The sequence below is a fragment of the Aquila chrysaetos genome, chromosome 15, assembly GCF_900496995.4.
Source record: "Aquila chrysaetos chrysaetos chromosome 15, bAquChr1.4, whole genome shotgun sequence".
NCBI lineage: Eukaryota > Metazoa > Chordata > Aves > Accipitriformes > Accipitridae > Aquila > Aquila chrysaetos.
The window spans coordinates 1,608,700-1,625,207 of record NC_044018.1 but is presented as its reverse complement, the minus strand read 5'-3'; the positions used below and the strand labels follow the sequence as shown (position 1 = coordinate 1,625,207).

At 58.4% G+C, this 16,508-nt stretch overlaps 1 protein-coding gene across 4 annotated transcripts in view; it reads left to right on the top strand.

Moving 5' to 3' along the window:
- The first annotated feature begins 727 nt into the window (after positions 1–727).
- EFR3B (EFR3 homolog B) overlaps positions 728–16,508 on the top strand; it is a 42,397-nt gene continuing 26,616 nt past the window's right edge. The window contains exons 1-3 of one of the 4 annotated variants that reach the window (XM_030037695.2): positions 728–849; positions 12,836–12,912; positions 13,998–14,125. In XM_030037695.2, the coding sequence (XP_029893555.1) occupies positions 843–849; positions 12,836–12,912; positions 13,998–14,125 (212 nt within the window). In that variant the 5' untranslated portion in view covers positions 728–842. Of the gene's footprint in view, positions 850–2,212; positions 2,379–9,358; positions 9,574–12,835; positions 12,913–13,997; positions 14,126–16,508 lie in introns of those variants that run through there. The other 3 variants (XM_030037696.2, XM_030037694.2, XM_030037693.2) reach the window with 3 other exon arrangements.

The window sequence follows — 16,508 nt, the reverse complement described above, 5'->3', positions numbered from 1 at the left end:
TTGGGAACCTGGTGCAGCTCCCACCTGGCCGGGCTGGCAGCGGCTGGTGCAGGGAAAGGCCGCGGTGTTCACGGTCGCCACTCAGGTGGCCGCAGATGCCAGGGCCGGTGCTCCACGGGGCCGGCAGCGGGAAGCGGGGAGCACACGCTCCACGGGGGAAAGTGGCTTGGCGTAACGCTCCGGGGTGCTTATTCCCAGGATGAGCGATGGCAGATAGCGGGCACGGGGCACCGCAAGCTCTCGAAGGAAACCTCTCTGCTAGGGTTTGGGGTCCTCAAATGGGGCTCGGGGCTGTCCAGCCCACGGAGGAAGGATGCTGGGGGCTCACCGGTGTGTTACGGGGGGGTGGGAACCGAGCGGATCCCGGCTGGCTGGCAGACCCCAAACGCGCAGGGGGCAGAGCCGCTACCACCCGTGGCTGTACCCCCTGCCAGGCTTGTGCTGCCGGCCGTGGGACCATGCCCCGGGTGGGGTGGTGGGGGGGGGCAGCGTGGGCTGTGTGCTGTGGGGTGCGCAGCGTGGGGCGGGATGCCCGGCGGGGGGGGAAGCACCGTGATGGATGCAGAGGTGGTCCGGGGCGCACCCCCCCCCCCCCCCGGGGGGGGGACGGACACGGGACAGCCGGTGCCGCAGGGTCCGTGCCGTGCCGTGCCGTGCCGGGCGGGGCGCGGGCGGGCTCTGCGGCCGTGCCGGCGGGAGGAGCCGCCGCTGCCGTTCCCGCCCCCCCCCCGCCGCCGCCGCCGCTCCCGGTGCCGCCCCCGGCCGGGCGCCGTTCGGTGGGGCAGAGCCCGGCCGGGTATCGCCGCCTGCAGCCGCGCCGAGCCGGGCCGACGGCAGCGGCCATGTACGGTGAGTACATGGGGGTACACGGTGCGGGGGGGGGACACACACACAAACACACGGGGACGAGCCCGGTGGGGCGGCGCCGGGCCTGGGCCGGGATCGGGGCCGTCCGTGTGCCCCCGCTTCCCGGGGACGTGGGGTCGTGTGTCCCCCCCGCCGGGGGCCCGGTTAGGGGCTCTCCCCTTTTGGGGTCGGGGGGGACCTCGTTCTTTATAGGGCTGTGCACCCCCCCCCCCCAGTTACTGAGAGGTATCCCCTCTTTGGGGTGGGGGGGACCTCTATCCTCTATAGAGCTGTGCACTCCCCCTTTACTGGGGGGTGACCCCTCTTTGGGGTTGAGGGGACCCTGCTCTTTTGCAGAGCGGTGTGCCCCCTAAGTTAGTAGGAGGTCGTCCCCTCTTTGGGTTTGGGGGCACCTTGGTCCTACATAGAGCCGTGCACCTCCCTAGTTAGTGCAGGTGACCCCTCTTTGGGTTTGGGGACACCTTGGTCCTACATAGAGCCGCGCACCTCCCTAGTTAGTGCAGGTGACCCCTCTTTGGGTTTGGGGACACCTTGGTCCTACATAGAGCCGCGCACCTCCCTAGTTAGTGCAGGTGACCCCTCTTTGGGTTTGGGGGGGACCTTGGTCTTTTACAGGGCTGTGCATCCCCCCAGTTTCTGGAGGGTGTCCCCTCTTTGGGGCTGGGACGCACACCGTGGTCCCATAAAGGGCCGCAAATGCCCCCTCTGTCGCTGGGGCATGGCCCCCTTCCTGGGGGACCACAGTCTGTTAACTGCCCCCCTCCCCAACCCGGGTTGCTGGGGTCACCTGCTCCCCAGGGCTGGGAGGACCTTGCTTCTCTATAGGACCAGTGACCCCCATACTGCTGGCGGATCACCCAGTCCGTGGGGTGGGGAAGCCTTGGGTGCTACATAGGGCTTTTCAGCTCCGCCTGGTTACTTGGGGGGCCAAGTGTCACACCCCCCCCCGCCCCAGGATCACGGGGGACCTTGGTTGTGTATATGACCACCTCCTTGCAATACTGGGGAGCTGCCTGGTCCCTGGCATAGGGCAGACCCCGATCCCATATAGGCCCCCACACCTTGAGGTGTTTGGGGGTCGCCGTCCCCCACCGTTGACCCCTGTGCTGTCACTGTTGTCACACCCTCCCTGTGCAGTGCGGACATACGGGGTCCCGTGTCCCCGGCCGGGAAGCGCGGCGGGGTGATGCCACGTGCGTAATGGGGAGCAGCTGGCGGAGCAGCTGGCCGTGTCCCCCCCCCGCCTGGGGCAGCGGGCTGCGCTAAGCTGCTGGGAGCTTTTGGGAAGGGCTGGGGGGGGGGGGGGGGGGGGGGGTGGCTGGGTGGCTCTTAAATCCTCGCTTCCCGAGCATCCTTCCCTGGGCTGTCAGCGCAGGGCGAGCGCAACGGAGGAGGGAGCCCCTGACCGCTGCCCTTCCTTGGGGGGGGTCCCAGCCCACCCCGAGGGCTGCAGGGTCTCTTTGGTGCTGCTGGCCGAGCCCCCCTCTCTGCGAGGTGCTGCGGTGCCAGGGGTGAGTGCGCGGTGGGATGCGGCAGGAGGGAGATGGGTGGGCAGGGTGCCGCCCCCCCCCCCTTGGGTGATGAGGTGCTTGTTTTGGGGCTCGATGGGGTGCATACCGGGGGAGGTCCTGAGATGCGTTGGGATGCAGCACCTGCCTTCTGGGGGGAAAGGAGCGGAGCTGGGGGGCTTGGGGAGCGGGTTTCTACCTAGTGGGGCCAGGAAGAGGGAAGCTGAGGCAGGACGCATGGGTTCCGTTCCTTTCCTCTCCTCGTCACAGTGCTGACTCCTCCGTGGCCTCCGTTGAGTCATTCAGGTCTCCCAGCTGGTATTTTTCCACCCGCAAAACGAGGGGGATGCTTCCCTCCCCTCCGCCGCTGTGGCAGCCGGCGGTGACGGCTGCTGTGTGCCCTGGGGACACGGCCCCTCTGCAGCCCCCCCCCCGCCGAGGTTCCCTCGCCCCCTCTGACCACAGGACCCTTCTGTCTGGTGTGGGCTGGCAGTGATGCTCTCGTTGCAGGACAGCCATCACCGATGCCCAAACGCTCACGCCAGTGCCCTTTCCGTCTGAGCTGCCCCCCCTTGCTCAGGGCTTTTGCATCCACACTGGGGCTTGGGCTGATTTTGGAGGGGATTTTCTTTTGGCAGTTTGTGCTGCTTGCAAGCAGGAATTTGCGGGGAGCTGTTGTCATCATCCGAGCAATTTGCAGCAGCCTGGAGCACGTAATAATTCTCTCTGCCTGGGAACTGCAGGGGACCCCAGCCCCTCTGCAAACCTGGGGAAGAGCTGAGTCGTGGGTCCCCGAGAGCCCCGCCAGCCCCCCTGGTGCCACGTTAATGATCTGGCCCAAGGGGTGTGATGTGCTCTGATTGTCCCTTGGGATCTTGGCTCAGTGGCCAGCCTGTCCTGCCCACCGGGAATGGCAATGCCACATCGGGCCACAGCTCCGCTTACCCGCAGGTTACCTGGCATCTTGGGGAAGCCCCTGCTCCGACATAGCCTGCAATTCCTTAGGGTGGGGAAGGGCAGAGCAGCTCTGGGGACCTGAATGTGACTTTGAGGACAAAAGCCAGGCTAGTCCCTTCCCCGGTAGCACTCATGGCCAGGCATTGCTGCGGCTCGTGGTCCTGGAAAGCATCCAGGAGCTGGAAAGCTCTGTGGGATACTTCGGATGAAAGGTGCATTAGGAATGCACAGGATTATTGGTATCTTTTTAATCTCTCTTTTAACTGTCTCTTGGCCTGGGGGAAGGATTAGATGGGTGACTGGGGATGTTTTTTTCTCTGTGGACAGGACGAAGCGGTGCGGGACACTTGCTTCGTTATGGGGGAGACCTGCTGCCTCCCTGGGAGGTGGTCAGAGGGGCAGCATGGGGGGCACGGGCCACCCTTTGCATCCCCTCTAATCCTGCAGCGCTGGCATCTTGCGCTGAGCTGGTGTTTGCGTGTGCGAGGCAAGAGCGGCGTGCCTGGCATGGCCATGCCTGGCACCCCTGGCTCGTGGTGTGGGGCCGTGGTGGTGGCCGTGCACGTGGAGCAGGGCTGCTGGGGATCTGCACCCGTTTTCAGCCCGGTTTCGGTTTCCTTTTGCAGTCACCGGTGAAAATGGGGGAGCCAAGCTTTGACCCCAGCTGTGCCGGCACCTGGCCCGGGTGGCTGGGGTCGTGCAAACTGCAATTTCGTGAGCCGAGCCTTCAGGTTGGCGTCCCCGTCGCCGGTGGGAGTTTGCTGTCCTGAGCCTGGCTTGGGGATTAGCTGCTCCACGGGAGATTTCGCCCCACAGGAGCTGGGCTGCTGCTATCAGGCTTTGGCTGGCAAGAGAGCACGGTTGCCCCACGCTCGGGGGCTGTGCCATGGCCCCGGCAGCAGGAGAAGCCCAGTGCTTTGTGTACCCAGCCGCCGGCAACCTTCCTGCTTCAGTGCCGTCTCCAGGAGGCTGGGCTTTAATTCAGAAATATGCGCGAAAGGCAGAGTGAGCTCGTTGGGCTGAAAGCACTCCAGGAACAGGGGCACGGCAGTAGGGAGAGCACAGGGGGACAGCGGGGAGCAGTGGGGCTGCGGAGATGGGATGGGGTTAACGTTTCCATGGGGGGTTCCCAGTGGGGCTTGTCTGCAAATCCCCCCCATACTTGTGGCAGCTGCTGGGAAGGCAGTGTGTGTCAGAGCTGCAGCAGCATGCCTTTGGGAGCCGTATGCCAACCGTCCAGCCCCGCAGCCGCTCACCGCAGTTTGTTTCCTCCACACTCCCTCGCTTTGCTTTCTGGTCGCCCCGGCACGAGCTGTCTCCTCCCACGCCAGCGGAGCTGGAAATAGAGAAGGTTCCCTTTTTTTTTTTCAGCAGCAGCTGGAGCAGGGGAAATGAGGTTTTTCGGCTACCCGGGGAAGAGGCGTTGTCGGTGGTGGGCGCCAGCAAGGTCCCTGCAAGCCGTCTGGGGCTGCCAGCGTGCCACTGAGTCACAGCCAGCAGCCTCACAAGCGGATGGGTTTTGCGCTAAATAAATAGCGCTCGGTGGGACTGTATGGCTCAGCAGGGGAATGTGAAATGCAATTAAGCTTTTTTGGGGGGGGCTTTTTATTCTATGCTTTTTAACTAAATGATCTGCGAATTAATTCAGCGCTCATAGAGGAAAAGGGGCTATTTGTGGTGCCAGCAGCGCTGGGGGCTTTCCCAAGTCACCCAGCCACCGCTCTTTATGGGTTTGTGTTAAACCTTGATGGCCGTGGCGGAGTCCAGGGCTTTTTTCCTGGTGCATTTCCAGACGGCATTGCCATGCGCGGGCAGGATTTGACCCGTGCAGTGAAGATGGGCACTCCTCCGCCTGGAGCAAATGCTAGGGGGGATTGTGCCAGGCCAGGAGCTGGCGTTGCTCACCTCAAACCTCATCAAGCCTGACCACTTAAGGGCTCGGGTAATTGCTTGCGCAATCAGTAATTGCACAAGAAAATGGACTTCCAGAGATGCTCTGCTCTTGGCTGAACCCTTTGCAGCGCTGTAGCTCTGTCGCAGGTCGCTCTGCCTTGGGGACTGGAGTTGCTCCCCCTCCGCAGGGACTGCGAACAACCCAGAAGGGCTGGAGAGAAAGTGTGGCTGTAGCGGGTCCCATCACGTTTCTGTCTCTCTGTAAATGAGGGTGTTCGGTCAGGTTTTCTGCCAAAAGCTAAAACTGTCTGTAGGCTTTGATGGAGCCTATCTTGGGGAAATAAGAAACCACAGAAACGTGTGTGGTCAGCATCTCACGAAGGTCCTTCTTGTGTTTTTTGTTGAATGTGCAAAACAGGGTGGGAGGGTTGCATGTGTTTTTTTTCTCTAAAAACGTTTCAAACTTGCAAGCCTTCCTGTGTCCTTGGCCATTCCATCACATCCGGCTCTGCGCTGCGTGGGGCAAGGCCCTGGGCTTGCAAAATGAACCTGGCTCTTAATTAAGCAGGTTTCAGAGGCTGGCCCTGACGCTGGGTGGACCCTCAGCCTCCGTCGGAGCTTCCCCACCTTCGTGGTCTGGACCAGACACACCATGTCCACGCGACAACTGGTGAATGTCTCGCGTTGAGGAGCTGCGTCGAGGCCAGAGTTTGAGTGAATTTCCTGCTGTTTAAGCTCTTTCCTCCCCCTAGCTTTTCCCTCTGCCATGGGTTGTGTAACAAAACCAGGCACCCATTAAGGCGCTTAACTCCCCTTCTCCCCTCGAACTGGCACTGCCGGCGTGCCAGGTACGTAATGCAAACCTCCCGGTGCGCAGCTCTACCCTTAATGGGTGGTTTCCCCTGCATGCAAAAGGGCTGGTGTGGTCTTAATGCCCGAGTCTAATCACCGCTGTGAAATATTAATTAATCTGGCCGCTATTGAAGCTTTGCGCGCGCGCTGCGGTGTCGGAGTGGCAGGCTCGGCCAAGCAGTGAAGTGTAAATAATGGAGGGCCAAATCCATCGCTGGTGTAAGCTGGCAGCGGGGCTGATTTATGTCCCACCGCTAGCCACGGAGTTGTTAAAGCTGGATTTGATGCCCGCGTGCCTCAAGCTGTCGGCATTTGGAAGGGGGGGGAGATGGGAGGGAGCGTGTTTGGGCAAATTCAGGTGGGATTCAGACAAGCTGGCACCAGCGTGGATTCGGCCTCTGGAGCAGCTCCCGTTTGGGGGGTCCCTGCACGGGCTGGGGGAGCCCAGGCACAGGGTCGTACGCTGGGGCTCTGCGTGGAGCTGCTTTGCCCCCCCCGGCTGCGGTGTCTGCCCCGACGAGCCCCGGCTGCGTCGGTGGAAGCGAGGCGAGAGCGGCGCGTGGAGGAGTGCCAGGGGGAAGCTGCGAATTTAATTGCTGAGCTAAAAGGCTTCGCGCCGACGGCTCTGAGCGGGCTGCGGGCGATGTCTGGGAGAGCGTTTCCATCTCCGGCATGCTCCTGTCCATCCCGCTCAGCGACAAGAGAAATACGTCCTGTCAGGAGCAGCCTTGGCTCGCCAGTCCCAGGCATCTCTGCTCTTCCTTTGCTGTTGGTGCCTCGAAATGTTTCGCTGTCTGTGCCTCGAAATATTTCTCTGTCCCTTCGTGCCGGCATCAAGAGATGTGGCTCCCTGTGATCAGCGCTGGCTTGTGCTGCCCTTGGAAGTTTGGGTCTTCTGCAGCGTCCTCAAAAGCGTCTCTGCTCGCAGATGAGCTGTCAGCTTTTTATAACACCCCCTTTGCAGATGCTGACTCTTACCGAAGGACACTTGGATGAGCAGCGATTAACGAGCGGCAAAGGGAACAAGCCGTGGCACCCAAACAGTTCAGGAAGGTCAGGAACTATTAATTAACATCAGGACATTGCTCTGAATTACAGAGCTGCAGGGGCAAGCTGGATTTGGCCACCTCCCTGCTTCTTCCTCCCCCCCTAAAGGTGGTAGAGGGGGGGATGCAACCACCCAAGGTCCCCCATCTTTTCATGGCTTCTCTTTTCCAACAGCTCTTCTTTGCACCGGGCTGATCTGAACTGCTCGATCTGCCTCCCCTCCCAGCTTGGGGGCTGCCATTGCCTCCCCCTGCCAGGGCACGGGGCACCTTGCAGTCCTCACCCTGTTCCCGGCATGGCACGCTGCGAGGAGGGCGTTGGGCAGCGGTTTTAATCAGTGCCCAGTGCGTTTGGCTCTCTTAAACACGATTAGGGAGAGATTTACTGGCTTGCTTTACACCGCTGCTGGCCTGTGGGGTTGTGCTGATTTACATCGGGATCTGCCCTGGCTCCGTGGGGGTGCGGAGGCAAATGGGGGCTGGCTGGCACAGAAGCTGGATTTTTAGTGTAGGTTTTCCTGCCTCTTAAATTGGTGGCAGAAGCTCAGAGGAGCGCCTGAGCAAGCCTTTCCCTCAGGGGAGCTCACAGCCGTGCTTGCTTATGGCTGCAGGCTTTCCCCTGGGAATGGCTTTTGGGGAGGAGGGGGTCTGCAAGCAGTGCCCTACATCTCTTTCAGTGTCCGCCATCCCTTGCAGCACAGAGTCTGTCCCTTCTCGCTGCCAGCATTGCTTGTTTCTTGCCTTTCCTGATGGGTTTTTTTCCCCTTCCCATGGGCTGGGGCTCCTCACTGCATCCCCTTGCCCACCCCGGGGTGGATGGAAAATAGGACTGATGGATTGCTGGGCCAACTTGAATATTGCTCAGTGACATTTCTAAAGCGTAGCAGGAAGATTTCATCCTTTTCCCCAGGCAGGCTCACCCACCAGGTGCCAAAGTGCTGAGGGAGTCAGAGGATGGGTATGAAGGAGACTGTCATATTGGCTGCATAAATAAGCTTTTGCTAAGCAGATTAGGGAAAGGTCTCCGGTTCGGTGTGGGGCTCGGGGGAAGACAATGCTGGGCTGGTGGTACAACCCCTACCTTCAGGACGGTGTTTTTGCTTGGGGTTAAGAGAGCGACCTTCATGGGATATTAGGTTTAATGAGGGATTTTGCGTGATTTAATTAAGATTTATTTGCAATCAGTTGGAGTGCCCTTATTAAGTAAATTCCAGGCCTCGAATAATATGGCCATAAGGTTTTCCAGCCGTGCTTATTGCCAGGATGCCATTAAAGTGGGGAGAGGGGAGGGGATTAACAAGGAAAGGCTCAAGGTCAGAGCACTGGTGGGAGAGTGCATGGTCATTTCGGGAGGTGAGCTGGGCCTGCGTCCCATTCTCAGCTGGCCGTACTCGATCCCAACAACCCCAGTTACAGCTGGTACCAGTGAACCCCGCTCCTGGAATCACATGCAATGAGTTTATCCGAAAGCCTCGGGGCTCATACCGGCATCAGAGCAGCTAAGTGGGGGTTATGCTAGCAAGCCGCAGTCGCTGGGACTGAAAGACTGTAATTATCCCCAATTAGATTGACTTTCTTGGAGCTGAGCTATCAAAGCAAAAGGCCCTTTTGGCTCACTTTGCCCCCCGGCGAGAGCGCAGATTCACTCTCAGCCGCGGCGGTGAAGAGCCCGATAAAATAAATGCCACTGGGGTGCCCCAGGTGGGTGCAAGACGGAGGTGACACACGTATCATGGGTAGCTGCGGGAGCCAATGCTGCTCCTGGGTTTCCCACCTTATTCCCTCCATAGGGAGAGGGTTGAGTCACGTTTCTCCATGCCTCGCTTTACCTGATCTTTAAGAAAATCCGCGTCCTTGGTTCCCACAGCGGCGGGCTGCCAGCAGGAGGAGAGCGTGACGCACCGTGCGGGTCCACGCTTGTGTGTCTGTCACATCCCTGGGTGCTGTTTCGGGGTGTCAGCTCCGACCCGCTGAGCCTCCCCCCCCCTTGTTAGCGCTGCCCACAAACGAGCAATGCTTCACGTGCCAAACGGGAGAGCTTTGGGCTCAAGGGACCTTGAAAAATCGCCCCTGTCCCCCACTTCGGGGCCCTCCAAAATGCCCAGCTCCCCAGCCGCCCCCGTGTACCGGTGCAGACGCCGGCAGAGCAAAGCCAGCACCGTTCCCAGCTGCCATCAGAGCTGCCTCGGTGACTCAGCAGCCGTGCTGAAAGCTCCCTTATTTATTTAAACGGCTGCTCCCCGCTCGGCTGAGCATCCCCTGCAGCGATGCTGCCACTCGGCCGGCACCGGCTACTGCTTGGCAAGGAAGAGAGCGATACCCGGCACCCCGAGCCCCCCGGTTTGCTCCGAACGTGATGGCTTTGACAACGTGGGCTCTTGGCCCCGCTCTGCGGCTCTGTGCCGCTGGCCCTGCCTGCTCCTGGGAGATGCTGCACGTGGCCGGAGCAGGTACCTTCTCCCCGCTTTGCTTTTCCCTGGGATGCTGGCTTGGATCTCCTGGGAGGGGGAAGCCGCTCTGGCTGCCGGTGACCTTCAGTGTCATCTTTCTATTTTTTAAATACCTTGTGCCAGCCTGGACCGGAGGAGTGCGTTGCGGCTGCAGTGTTTTGTCCTCGCGGCGGGATGCTGCCTGTCGGCGCCTTGCTTGGGGCTGGAGCCGTGGCTGCGGTGCTGGTGCGAGGGTACAAGGTGCATGGGGTCGGCGTGGTGGGTGCTAAAGGAAACTGGTGTCTGGAAGAAGGAACGTCTGTCTGAGACCCTTGTTGGGGGGGTGTTGCTAGCCCCAGCATTAGGGTTTGGTGCTGCGAGGGTCTGGGGGGGTCCTGTATAGACCAAACACAGGGCTGATTTCAGCCCTGGCATCAGGACCAGGCTTGGGTTTGTTGCTCTCTGGAGAGCCCTTGGAGGGGGGGAAATAAAACAAGAGAAAATCTTCCTCTTTCTTCAAGGTCTGTGTCATTTTTACTCTGCTTTTTTAAGGATTTATGGTCTCCCTGTCTGCGCCTGTGTATGTCTGGGCTGGGGAAAACCGACAGATGGCAGGGGTTTGGGGCAGGAAAGTTTCTCTTGGTTTCATGTAAGCAGAGTAAGAGAGACCCTTTCAGTGCCCTGCTGCAGGGAGCTCAGCCCTCTTATGAGACATCAGAGAGTCTCACCCAGAGACACTGCGCTGTAGGAGGGCCTGTCCTTCTGCTGGGCCGTGGTGGGATCCTGCCTGCCGGTGGCCTGACGTGGCTTTGGGTTGAGCAACCTTCCTGCCTTCCCTGTCCGGACCATGTTCGTCCTCCTGCCCCGTGGCACTGATGGGTCACCTGGTCCCCTCTCCTGGCAGGCACTTTGGGTCTTTGTCTGTCTCCTGCTGCTGCTTTCTTTAGGTGAGGCCTTAAAAATCTCCTACTTCTGGAAGAAGAGGTTGTGTTAGGTGAGAGGGAAGGCATTAGATTTAATTATGCAATTATTATTGATGGGATCCGTGCTGCGTCTGCTCTTCAGTTTCATTCATCAGGATGAGGGTGGTGGATTGGGAACACGGCTGGTCTCTTTGCTCCTTTCCCAGGGCTAGGAATGTGCATTAATCCTGAAAATACTCTAAAGTCACATTTCTGGAGGTGAGAGAATTGCCGAGGAGGCTGCAGGAGGTGGAGGGGACCTGGCTTCTTGGCTAATGGGTTCGCTTACAGGGAAACTCTCCAGCTATTTTACAGGGAGAGCTCATGGCCCGTGCTGAGACGCCGGCAGGGACGCGTGGCCCTGCAAGTTGGGATAAGTCACGCTGCCTCGGCTGTCCCGGGCGAGGGGGATTTATTAAGAGGATTCAGGAGATCATCAGACGCTCGTTTGTGTGAATGGCAAACGAGAATTTATTAAGGGGCCAGATTAAAGGTACTTTGGAAAAAGAGCAAAATCGATTGAAGGCAGCTGAGAAGGGAGGAGGGAGAGCAGCAGACAGGAGACTTAGAAATAAAATATTGGATAGTGGGAAGGTGTGGAGGGGTTTGCAGGGAGAGCGCGAGAGGTGGAAGGAGCTCTTTGCCACCGCAGCGTTGCTGGGAACGGTGGGCCTGGGGACGCCAAAGGGGACCCCAAAGCAAGCGACAGCTTTCGGGGGGGGTGGTCGCGGGCTGAAGCGCTCGGGAAGCGAGCGAGCACATCGCAGGAAGCGAGCCGTGCCAGTGCCGGGAGCTGGCGCGAGCAGGCGTGAGCTCATGCGTTCCAGCGGGAGCGGTCGCCGGCTCCCACCGGCGCAGCCTTTGTCCCCCCAGCTTCTGCTTATCGGCGGCAGTTGCCAAAAAGCAGCCCCAAATTACTCACGCTTCCCCGGGCTCGCAAAGGCCGGTGCTTTGGGGGGGCTGACACCGGTCTTCTCCGTGGGGTGCAGCGTCCGAGTAACGCCAGGCCCCGGGGAAAAAATGCATTGTGAGGGAGCAGGGGAATGCTGGCGTGCAAAGCCCTCAGAGCGGCACTGGGGAGGGTAGCGCCTCCAGGAATCTTTATTTTTTTTTTTTTTCCCTCCCCCTTTTTTAAATAAACAAACTGCAGATATTCATCAGTGGCTGGTAGGCAGGGCAGCGCTGGTACAGCTTTACGCAGGGGCATGCATCGGGGTGGCGTTGCCCACGGATGCTGAACTCTCTGGTGCTGCAGCCGTCCCCGTGCTTGGTGCGTGTGGGAGCACGATGGATGCTCGAGAGCCCACCTGGAACGCCGGCCATCCCCCAGCCGAAGACGGAGGGGTCCCTGGCTGCTGCGGAGCGTGTGCTGCAGCCCTGAGAAACAGGATAAGGCACAGGGAGAAATATCCAGGTTGCAAACGATCCCTTCCTCCCTCGGCAGCTCCCCAAAAGCAGAGCGGGGGATCGCAGCCACGTTTGGGATATTTAGCAGCTAGGGCTAATTGCTTTGCTCTGAGTTGGGATGAGGCTGATGCCCGCCTGCAGAGTTGCTGCTGCGAGTTTTGGCTCTCGGAGAGGCTGCATGGGGCACAGCTTGTGCATCAGGGACAACCTGCTGAGGCCCCTCAAAAAGAGAGGCTGGGTATGGTCGTGTCGGTGTCCTGCAGAACACCAGGTCGCTTGGTGCCCTCCTTGGGGGAGAGGGACTGCGGTCCAGCAGCCCAAGGGTAGGGGGGCAATCGAAGGTGTTTTTGGTGTTGCTCAACAGCTCAGCTTTGGGGCTACAAATGGGAAAATGCATTTTCCTTTCACAGCCTTTATAAGATGCTTTCTCTTCTTTTTCTTTCTTGCTGTCTCCGGCAGTCCGTGCTCTCTTTATTGCTGCTGGCTCCCTGGGGAGCGTGGGGCAGGGTGTAAGTAGTGTGTCCTCGGGTGAGTGGTTGGAGGAAAGAGGTCTTGGTCTGAGGAGCTGCAAAAGAGGATCTTGAGAGAGAGAAAGGCACAGATTTAGGGGAACTTTGGACATCTTGGTCTCTGGGGGCTGTTTTCTTGGGTGAGAAAAGCAGATAACCCTGCAGTCCTACGTCAAATGATGCTGGTCACCAGCCAATTCCCTGCCTCTCAGCTGTGGTTTTCTTCCCTTGTTTTTTTTGCCTGCGAAAACTCTGGGATGTTGTCAGCTCGGTGCCCTGTCCTCTTCCCGGGCTTCCCCACTGAATCCAAGGATATGTTTTCCACCAAAGGTACCTCCACACAGGGCTTTGCCCTGGAGCTGAGGATTTTGTCCCTGCTGACTGGCTCTGTCTTCTCTCTTCCAGGTGTGTGCGGCTGCTGCGGTGCCCTGCGTCCTCGCTACAAAAGACTCGTCGACAACATCTTCCCTGAGGACCCAGAGGTAAACGAGGCACTGCTTCACGCGCCGAAGCTCCATGCTGCACCGTGTCGCGGCTTTCCTGCAGCTCAGGTTGCAGGGGTGCCGTGTAACCTGCCCAGAAATGGCTCCTGGGAGGCGGGCGATGCTTTGACTCCATACCACTGTGCCTGGAGGGTTGGATTTTCCTTTAAAGCCCGTTTGTGAGCAGAAATACAGAAGCAGCTCCTCCAGCCACATCGGCCTGGAGGGACAGGCTTCCTTTCCCAAAGGTGCAGGGAAGATGCTGAGGACGGATGGATGGGAGGATGGGGGAGAGGACCTGAAGGCATACATCCTTCTCTTTGCACGATAAGGAAAGCAGCTTCTAAGAGTGGGGGTCTCTTGGGGCCTCAGCCGGGCTTTCGAGCTCAAAAGCTGCTTATGATTCCAGGATGCGGGGAAGCTGGTTCCCTGCTTGCTGCCTCCCTGAATTAGAGATGGGGGATGCCCTGCCAGCTGCTCCTGGAGCATCCCAAATCCGGTCTCTTTGTCTACTTCTCACAGCTGAGATGCGAAGGCAGTGGAAGAGGGGTTCCCAGCTGGGGGTAGCAGGGCTGGGATTACCCAGGGAGGCGGTGAGCGCCTGTTCTGTCATGGCGCTGGCAGCAAAGCTGAACAAGAGAGGAGGCTGCTGCCGAGCTATGCGGAGAGGAGGAAGCACCGCAGTTTTCCAGGCTGCGGGGGATTGGGGCTGGCAGCTTGGCACGCTTGTGTTGTTTGGCCTCAGTAGTGTGGAGGTGTTGATGTCCCTGTCTGCCCCTGTCCCTCTCGGTGCTGGGGCATTGCTAGGGGCTGGCAAACGGTTCTCATTGTATTTACAGTGTGGGGTGCTCAATGGAGGCTTGCACAGGGGTCACCCCTGGCTGTGGTGCATCAGAGAGCCCTCAGCTGAGGCTAAATGCAATCCTCATTTGCCTTCCTTTGCGTACAAGGTGTGGGGAAGCACTGGGACGGGACTGGCATGCTCCAGACCTCTGGTATCGCTGCCAAGGTTTGCTGCAGAGATGCTCCTGATGTTTGCTGGTTCTGGGTGTGAGGCCGTGACGCCCTGCACTGCTGTCTTTCAGGATGGTCTGGTGAAGACCAACATGGAGAAGCTGACATTTTACGCTCTGTCTGCCCCAGAGAAGCTGGATCGCATCGGTGCCTACCTCTCCGAGCGGCTAATCCGAGATGTGAGCCGACATCGATATGGGTAAGGACTGGGAGGCTGTTTCAGCCACCCCAGTGACTGGCACAACGATGGACCACAAGATAGTAGCAGGGTCTCAGAGAAGGGGGAGAATGTGTGGGGCACACAGCTCCTGCACGCTCCAAGGTGTCCTGAAGCTGCGAGCATGCTGCAGAGACCTGAGCATGTTCTGCCTCCGAAAGTGAGACATGGGAGCACGCAGGGATGTGCAAACTCATTGCAAAGTTGCAGGTGACCAGGCAAGCTGGGAGCCATGTAGCATTTCCCTGGCATCATGCTGTCCATGCTTGAGGAGTCTGCGTGTGTATGGTGTTTGTCCCCAGCAACAGGACTGCCGTCATCCCTCCAGGCCATCATCAGGAGCCTGTGACAACCTCCTGGCTTTTAAAAGCCTACCGTGGCTCTTCCAGAGCCAGATGGAGGTCTGACTAGGTGTGGGCAAGCAGCTAAACAGGGTGGCCTTGGCTGCAGCTTGCTGGGAGTTATTCGTGACAAGCTTGGGTGTGTGGTACCCCATGCACATCTCTATTGAGTTATGGTGACGTGGCAGAAGCGGGAGCAAGGATTAGGGGCAGCGCCCTGACGCTTTTCCAGAGACCACATGATGGGGATGCGTTGGGCTGGATGGGGACTGCTGTGTTTGCTCTGTCTGACTTACCTGTGTGGTCCTGGCTGGGCCCCATCCCTTCGTTTTCCCTCCCCACATCGCTTCCAGCAAGGCTTTGCCATGTTTACTGCAAGGAGAGCAGCACCCGCCTGGAAATAGCTGACTGCCCTGATTAGAAATGCTGGGGGAGCATGGGAGGGCTCCTTCCCTTTGAAATAGTTCCTGGATTGATTCTTGTTGTCTCCTGAACAAAGCCGCGGCAGACAAACACAGCTCAGCTTCGTGGTGCGAACTTCAGTCTGCCTCTTATCCTGGGGGAAGAGAAGCCAGCAGCCTGCCTAAGAAGTGTTAAAGTTGAAAAACCTTCAAAGCCTCATCTGCATCACCCGTCATCGCGAGTGACAGGACATTCAAAGCTCTGCCTGATGTTCTGTGGTTAAGCGGCTGTTAACAGGCTCTGCTTGCTATGTTGGGAAAAGAAAGGCTTTCAAAGATTTTTTTGACATCTAATGACAAGCCTCACTGGGTGGAGGGGGGAATATATTCCTTCCTCCACCGCCTGTGCATATAGGCACGTAATTGGGTTGGAGCACTAGCTGATTTTCAAAGTCTAACTTTGAAATGCCTGAAATCGGTTTGGATCAACCTTTCGTTTGTAGGTCAGTGTTGGCTGGAGCAGAAGGATTTGCCCCGCTGCAGACACACAGCCAGGCTTTGAAAGAGCGGCTGAGCATGTAGGTACCTGTCTCCTGCGTGTAAGATGAAGATAGCCTTGATTTCAGGCCTGTTGAGTGTCATCTTTTTGTTACTTTTATTGCTGAAAGGAGAAAGTGCTCTTGTTTGCGTTTGCAGAGATGCAGCCCGTCATCTGTAAGAGGATGGTTGGTGTAGGTCAGAGGTAACAACTCCACAAGTGTCCCTTCTCCCTCTTGGTGGCCTGTGTCCAGTTGTCCCCAAAAAAGAAGCCATGCTGTTGCAATAATATTGGGCCACAGGAAGTTGTTTTCACCCTTGTCTCCTACAAGAAAGGAGCTTGATGCTTCATGCTGGTCATTGGTCACCTCTTCATATCATTTTACCCTCTGGGCCAGTTTTAACCCAGTTTGACAGATGGGTAGGAGCCTCACAGATCCAGGAATAGTTGGCTTCTTATTATCGCGGTATCTGGAAGAGCTGTAATGGTGTCTGAAGTACAGGCTGCAGTCTGAGCTCAACCACGTTACAGCACACCAGAGAATCTACTCAAGACTGGAGCCAGATTTCAACAGTTCTGGGGCCTCAGGAGAAGGGATCGACCTTGCTGTGTTTTACCAACTGGAACCTGGAAGTCCAGGGTTTATCAGACACCTCTTTCTCCCCAAAAGGGCAATTGCCTCCCCAGCTACCCTTTAACGTGCAGGCAGGGCTGGCACAAGTAGATGGGCAGCTCCTGCCCGCCTCGCTGCTGGCCAGCTCAGTGCTTTCAGGTTTCCCTCTTGCAGCACAAGCTGGTGGCTGCTGTATGCCAACCAGGCTGCAAATCTGGCTGTGCAAGGAGCTTGAAAAATGGAGGTTAAAGGAGGAATGCGCTCAGTGCAAAGAGATCTGTGCTTGCCACCTCCTGCTTTTGGCTGTGGCAGATCTGGGCTTGATGTGAGCTGCTGTGATACAGATTCACAGCAGCACGGAGAGCAGGAGTCAAAGGGAGGTGGTAAGGAGCTGTAAAGATTGTTTTGTTACCAGTGTCCAGGTCCCAGGTCCATGTCAGGTGTTTGGGTACCTCAGAGGTCCTGCAAGAAG